This window comes from Opisthorchis viverrini (genome assembly GCF_000715545.1).
Source record: "Opisthorchis viverrini unplaced genomic scaffold opera_v5_6, whole genome shotgun sequence".
Taxonomy (NCBI): domain Eukaryota; kingdom Metazoa; phylum Platyhelminthes; class Trematoda; order Opisthorchiida; family Opisthorchiidae; genus Opisthorchis; species Opisthorchis viverrini.
The window spans coordinates 4,006,111-4,014,035 of NW_008751662.1; the positions used below are offsets into that span (position 1 = coordinate 4,006,111).

The window sequence follows — 7,925 nt, forward strand, 5'->3', positions numbered from 1 at the left end:
GGTCTCGCTGCTCTTGGTCTGGCTGCTCCCCTTTGGCCTTCCTGGCATGGTTGCACCTTGTGGAACGAAGTTCCAGCCAGTGTAGCCCGCAGGATCGTTGCAGCACTGAAGCCCGACCACCACGTCAAGGTGGCAGCTTTAGGTCGGGGTTCCCTAACCAAAGGAGCGGACGTATGTGGATAATGTATTTTTCTGCTGAACATCAAGCCCCATATGGTTCGTCAGTCCCTTCAAAAGTGGATTAACGACCCTTTTGTTCAACTACGACTTACTTTCAAGAATTACTCAATCAATACTAGGGGGAACAGCCGTTTGTTATGGTGCCACACTTTGTACTAAGATCTCTGAGTATGTACTTTTCGCGCGACGAAAGTTTTGTTTGATCCGTTGACCACCAATTCTAACGCTTCCTAATCAATGAATTGTACCAGAGTGGCTGTGCGAAGCTGACATTCGTACACCGTTTACTAACTGAGGGGGTGATGTAACGTTCCAGTGAAGCCCAACAGCAATGTCTTAATGACAATCGTAATCAAATATGGGGGTCTTTTCATCCTTTAGATTGACGTAAGTACTACTGATCACAAGGTTGACGGAAACTCGGGGCTGCGCCTACCTGATGAGCCCCAAGAAGGGCGACACCGGTCGTGGGCTGTCGAAGAGTTTTCAGCAACCTTGTGAGTAGTTTCCTTTATGAAAATGCCATCCGTATTACATACTGTAATCATCAGGGGTGGCGATGGCCTAGGTCGCTGTCGTTATGTCATTGCACCTCGGCATTGCTGATCCACTGGCGCCACAGGCGCTCGAGATGTTTCATAGGCAAAAATGGATCCTCTGATATCTTCACTCCGGAGAGACCATGTTTCACTTCCGTATAGAAGCGTTGAACCAACCGTTTATCTTTACCCTGGACCATTTAATGAGGCGCTCATATCGCACCGACAACAGACTAGCTAGAACTTCCTGAAGACTATTCAGTCTTGCTGTTTATCGGTTAGATTTCTGCTGTAGATATTGGGCATCCCGAATACATAAAGCAGGAAGTGTCTTACGGATAGGTGAGTGCTGGTTAAAGATCCAGCCTAGTACTGGGCAGTTATTTTGCACTCTGTCTGTTAGAAAACCATATCATAACGGCTCACTTCCGATGTCAACTGTTCCGTAAACATTAAATATCATATCGTATGGGAACGATATCATCGACCAGGAAGAAGTTGCACGCCACCTCTCGTACTACCAAAACTAGGAGGATGTCACCAATTAGACAGAACCTGAGAGATTAGCAATCTCTGAGCCCCTTCGTGGTGGGGAGTGAATGGGCTAGTCTGGCATAAGGTCGAACTTGGTCCACCTGTCGACGTAATTTGGTTAATTGGGAGATAGCCTTCCGGTGAGTTTCTTGGCCCGCTTGTGGCTTGTGTTGCGCTGTGGTCTTCCTTCCTCTGCTTTGATTAGTCATCCCGATAGCTGTTTCCTTCTTTCATTGTTTCTCTAGTAACGGTATTTTCTCAGCTTGGTTCGCTCAATACACTACCCACCCCATGATATCCAGCTTCAGCGGCCTCTGTATCACCAGAGGTGCGCAGTCGGAACCTGGCCGAGAGCAAGGGGCAGTCAGTTCAATTACAGTACTAGAGTTCTGTATCCTTGTTTCTGACAGACAACATACATCAGTCCAGAGGTGCCAGTCCGAACCTGGCCGAGAGCAAGGGGCAGTCAGTTCAATTACAGTACTAGAGTTCTGTATCCTTGTTTCTGACAGACAACATACATCAGTGCAGAAGGAATCCAGCCACCTGCTGTCCTGCTTGCTTCAGTGTGCGAACATTAAGGGCGGCTAAGTAGATAGGCTTTCGGGGTTTGAAAAGAATTTGAATTGTTTATAGTTGTTGTTGAACTCTGACATACAGAAGCTACAGCTGAGTGTAGTGCACGGATAAGAAAGTGTTCAGTACTAGTTTTGGTACCTGCGGAGACAGTATTCAAATTTGGGTGGGGTAGGGTAGAGGAGGGAAAACGTGAGAGGGCGGCGTCGGCGTCGGCACTAGCATGTTCCTGTTTACCCGCCCTGCTGTATGCAACAAGTAAGACGACCAGGCTGATGACACCATGCGATGGTCGATGTGGCTTGAGTTTACTTCTAGTTGTATAATTCATGGTTTTACCTGGCCGGGATACTGCGAAGGCGCCCACGCGTATACAGGGGGACCATTAGAGCCATCAACCTAAGCTTTTGTCTCAAAAGCGTGACAAATGCATTTTAATTTTTACAAAACAATTCTCCACACATGTTCTAACCCCCCTTAGGAGACTGTGTTAGTCAGATCCCTAATCACTGACCATTCTTGTATGAGAGACTGTGAATGTCGCACGGACGCTACTCAGTATAGCTCACTGGGTCACGGAGGCACAGAAACCACCACATCATGGTAAGGTCCAGTCTCTGTGACAGTAACATGCAGTATCATTTTGTTGCTGACGGTCAAAAACTGTGTAACATTTCACCTGGTACGAAAATGAGAAGACACATTAAGACAAACAGGAAATATTCAACATATGAAAGCGAAAACTGTGGGTAATTGTACTTGTGCATGGATGCCGATGGGGTGATCAAAACATGGATATTTGCACAATCGACATTCTCATAGGCCTAGTAGGTTCACATTGGACCATAAGATGCAACAGCTATCTGGATTTCTTAGGATACTGTCATTTTGCTGAGCTTAAAACGCTCTCATTCCCGACGGATGACACTGGCAAACGTGATGAAGTCGTTATAATTTTTCTTGAACAACTTGGGGCATTGTTAATGGATGCTGAACAGCCGTGTTTGATCACCTGGTATCTGAGAGCGTTCTGTCTATTTCATCGAAGCTGAGATTGAGGAGATATGGGGGGGGAGCGAACTTTTTTTTGCCGTTCACACCCAGGTGTGACAAGTTTTCGCAGCAGTAGTCTGACTTTTCATCCGTCGTCGAATTTGGATAAATCAGCTTTGAGCATGTCTTTGTAACACGAGCCAGGAGTCGAAAACGACCAGAATGAGGGTCAAGTATGAACTCCGTACTTGGAACCGCGAATACATCAGCCGAAGAATCAGAAGGCTCACTGGTACTAGCTGCTGATGTCTGGATTGCAGTGTCTGAGTCAGTGATCCCATGAGCTTCAGTTGCTTTCCTTCAAATGTTTTTGTTGCTGTTGCCATGATTCTAGAAGCTGACCATATCTAATAGACATCGTGAGTTCCCATTGGCTAACTGAACTGACGGCATTTGCTCAGTTTAGTTCTCAGTTTGAACCTTACAAGCTAGGATTCCCATCAGAACAACCACCAAAGATGCAATAGGTCTATTAATGCTCAAAACCAGATAAAAAATACGTGAATTGCGTCATACATGGAGTGAATGCGGCGACAATATTTTGGAAGTTCCGACACGTTCTAGGTGCGTTATTGGGATTCGGCATTCGGCGCATACTGGATCATGATTGACTGTTGCATTCAAACCCTCGGCCAATCAGAACTCGCTCTGGTGTTGGACCAGCAAGCGGCCCGATGTTTTGGCCCATCGCGTGCAGGCTATGCTTCTTGGCCGTAGCAGCACCTGATGGCGAGCAGCAAGGTGTTATCGGCACTTAATTCCGCCTAACAGTTTCGAGTCACCCGTCATCATTTTGGGTTGTGCTTGCTTTGACCTGAAGAGTGATTGGTCAGTTACACTCTTATTTAGTCCACTGTACTGGTTAATGTCCTTGTGCTCGTCGCCTAATCAGGTGCCCTCACTATGGTCTTTGGTTTTATTGGTTGGGTTCACATTTCGGGCCTTCCTGCCTCCTATGGGTTCTAATATGATTCATCGTTCTTATCTTTCTCATAAGGGACGACTCGCTTATACAGTGCAATTTCTGATGAGAGTAGCTATTTCCACATTCAGCTCATAAATCCCTCAGTGCACTTTGCGTTCGTTCTACTGCAGGTCAACCTTGCTTACACTTTTGAAACCAAAGACGCACTCTGTTTGGTGCTCACCATCATGAACGGCGGGGATCTGAAATTCCACATTCATAACATGACCAACGCCACAGGATTGGGAGAGAATCGAAGTCGGTTCTATGCGGCCGAGATTGCTCTGGGTCTCGAACATATGCATTCGAAACACATAGTTTATCGTGACTTGAAGCCGGAGAATATTCTCATCGATGATCAGGGTAGGTTGGTGTTTCTTCATTTTAGCTTACTTCTAATAATGTTCCATAATTCATTTCCTTGATGGTTATCCTGGTTAGATTGCTTTCTTTGTGACTTGTCCCCTTACTCAGCCCTTGCTGTTTACATACAATTTTTATGGTGGGCCAACCACACCGGTCTACCCAAAGAACCGCGAACGTATGATGTTTAAGTTCAGTATTTAAATGCAGGAGAAAGCTGGCGTGTGAGTTCCCCATAAAGCCACCCAGCTCACAAACGGTTATTCTCTGTTGTTGTACTTTTTTAGACTCTGAAGTGTGTGCACCAGTACGATGGTTCCGGTCACCAGTCTGTGACCCTGGACAGAAGTTGAAACCTGAGAAAATAATGAGACAATGTGTGAATGGTGTTAGGATTTTCTAAATAATAACCTGTATTAATCGATTCAAGCAATGCTCCAGAGTTCAATAATGTCAGGTGCTTTTACTTTACTAACAGAGGAGAAATAGTGAAGTTGATAGCGACTTTCAGTCTCACTAACCATTGATGTTCTCTATGGCATGATCCTTGTCCTGTGGTGCTTGAGATTTCTGAAAGATTGCCATATTTTTGCTGTACTCCCCTGGTAGGTGTATCTGGTGTGGTTATTTGGAAAATAAGCGCCACATTCCATAAGAGTTGTAAAAGAAATTTGACGGAATATAGGGGAATCGGTTTTTTTAGAGTTACCAGTATTAGGGGTTTTATCGTATCAATACACCGGTACGTCTGTCAATAGTTCCTCCCCTGAAAAAAATCGTCTTCGTGCAAATCCTCCCTTAATAAGTGGCTCTTACTGAGAACCGAGTTCTTAGATGGTTCAAAATTTTGTTCGTTTATCGATTTCAACCATTTAGGTTGGGCAACACTTTCTGTTGTTTCTTGTCTCGTTTCCTCCACCTTTACTCCTCTCCGTCCATAGGCCACGTACGGATATCAGACCTTGGCTTGGCTGTGGAGGTACCCGTTGGTGGGACTGTGAAGGGTCGCGTAGGTACAGCGGGTTACATGGGTGAGTTTTCTCGTGTGTTGTCTTTGTTTTTGTCTTATGTTTTGCGCTTTCACAACCTTTGTTTTCCTTAGTGTCTTCAGTTCAATGTAGATTACTATTACCTGCTCCCCTTCGGATAGGAATGCAGGACTGCTATCTGTCCTAGCGAACCTATTGCGTTTTACCTGAATACATGCCAGGTTGCCTGGTGATTTGCCCATCAGCATTTGTCCCGATATTTGGTGTACTGTTGGAAAAGGAGATAACTAACAAACAGTCAATCTGTGTTATGAAGATAACGACAAGGTAATTAAGTTCTCTAACCTCAGGAACGTCTTCGCGCGTGTAGGTTATCGAATTCGACGGTTTATTCAAGTGTTCATCATTCTAGGGCACCGTAAATGATATTAGAAGACTACTCTTTGAACAGCTTTCTTGCTGAAGTACCGTAGCTGTGTCAGACTGCATCATTTAGGGTAAGCTCAGTGCGCGTGATGTTTTCAAATGTCGGAAAGAGCTAACAGCTCAGTAAAGAATAGACTATGAATAGACTTATGATTTGCTTATATGGTCAATTTTTCCAGTTAGTGAATCGTGTGTCCAAAAAAAGATCCAATGTTGATGTTATCATGTGACATATACAGTCGGAAAGTAGTCTCTGTGGGGTAGGAGGCTGTTGGACCTGTATTGGGATGGCCTCTCTCAGAGGTGGGGCTGCTGCTGCGATCACAGTTCGTTATACCCTACTGCACAGAATTTACATAGTATTGCGGGAACCATATTTTCGTCCTTTTTAAAGTAATACTTTTTTGGACGGGTTTTCGGACTTCCCCGATATATCTGGTGTGCCAGAAGATCGCTACCCATCCAAACACAAGGTTATTCAGGGAGGCGAATCGCACACTTTATCGAAAGATCGACTTGCAGCTTATGTGTACATTATACAGTGATTCCTTGTTAGGAAGAAATACTTTCACAAGGAGCGATTTCACTGGACCCTGTTTTTTCTCCTGAATCCCCTTCCGACGAACACCTCACACGATAAAACGCTGTAACAAAGTAGCATGTGGGCTGTTTGAATCATGTCGTAACCTTATCAGTTAACAGCAGGAGTTTTCCTATATACGGTAACCTAGTCCCAATGGATACCTTCACTCAGGACTCAGTGGCCCTGTTGACGGCAATGCGTTCTCTCGGAACAGTGGCTCGACCTTCGCCATTCAAGTACCATTTCAGGGTAGACCACTGTGGTTTCAATTTCGTTCCATTTTTATGACTTTAGTTTTCCCATCCATGCTGAGCAACCAATGTTGAGCACTCGTCAGTTCGCTACATTGGGCTGTCATACACTGGTTTGGCGTGCTTGGCTGTGGTTACAATCATAGGAAAAAAGAAATAGCTAGGTTTTCATAAATGAACCTACTTACGAGGTTGCTGAAGACTCTTCGACAGCCCACGACCAGTTTTGCCCTTCTTGGGGCTTATCAGGTAGGCACACTCCCCGAGTTTCCGTCAACCTTAGATTGTTTCAATATTTAGGGTATCTGAGTAGCATTACCAGCAAATCTAAGTTTGCCCATATCGGTCGGGTTGTCAGCCCAAAGGAAACAACGAGTAACCCAACAGGATTACAATCAGTTTCGATACAACTTATACTACACTACTGCGTAATAGTTAGTTCGATTCAGTACTTTCAAACGTTTGAACTTATTCACTTGTATCAAGTCAGGCTAGATAGTCGAAGAAACTAAACAAGATGGGTTGGGGTCTTCAGTGGATGATACATTATGTAGGCAGCCCTAGATACATTAATAATGACTTTTTGGGAAACACGGATTCCCTCTTCCAGTACAAAAATGTATTTTCGGTTGATCCCAGAGATTTTACCTTGTCATGAAAGTCACTTATGGCTTCATGTGCTGGACATTGCAGCTTTTCATCCCATGTCCTGACGACGGGTCACCAGTCCTATCATACAATGTAGCGGTACCCTTTCCGGGGGCAGTTTATTGTCGACAGACACGTGAAAAGAAGTTAATGTGGCGTTCCATTCTGGACAGTATCATTCAGTTAAACAGTACTTTTCTGGAAATTCAATCCTTTGTTGATCCCCTCGCAAAACTTATGGGATTGGGTGGTGCATTTATTGGCGCCAGCACATAGGTGCGTGGCGGGCTTGCGCTTATACGAGCAAAGGGCGCAATATATTCCATCACCTCGGGGATAGTTCAGTAGCCTTGTAAAGTCTGTTGTTCATTCTAAGAGGAATTCTTTCACCTACGTAAGTCACAAAACTCGTCCTTGCCCCAAAACTCTGTTTGACTGAGAACCTCTGGTTACAATATGAACTGCACGCGAATATGTCAGTTGGTAGTTCTTACTCTGGTCAACCTAAAGACCTCTACCCTATGTCGCTTTTTGGTGACCGAGTGAGATCAGGTACAGGGTATCTTAGTGTAGCTCATAAGGGACGGCCCCGGAAGCAAGGTGTATTATTGACGAAGGACCTGGAGTCCGATGTCAGGTGCCAGGCAACCAGTCGCAGAAATAGCTGACCTTTATTCCGAAGAAGCATGTACTGTTAGATGGAATATTTATATATGCTATCTTACTTATTGTGAAATAAAGTACCAGCGTTCACTCTCTCTGATGAGGTTGTCCTAAATCCACTTCCGCAATATCAAATGCCCCCCCCCCCCCCCCCAC

The 7,925-nt window shown here is 44.9% G+C and overlaps 1 protein-coding gene across 1 annotated transcript in view; it reads left to right on the forward strand.

Annotated features, from left to right (window-relative positions):
• T265_00665 (hypothetical protein) overlaps window positions 1–7,925 on the forward strand; it is a gene marked incomplete at both ends in the record, with an annotated part of 61,878 nt that overhangs the window by 46,362 nt on the left and 7,591 nt on the right. Inside the window, 2 exons of the mRNA XM_009164493.1 lie at window positions 3,978–4,209; window positions 5,151–5,240. Of these exons, the coding sequence (XP_009162757.1) occupies window positions 3,978–4,209; window positions 5,151–5,240 (322 nt within the window). The remainder of the gene's footprint in view (window positions 1–3,977; window positions 4,210–5,150; window positions 5,241–7,925) is intronic.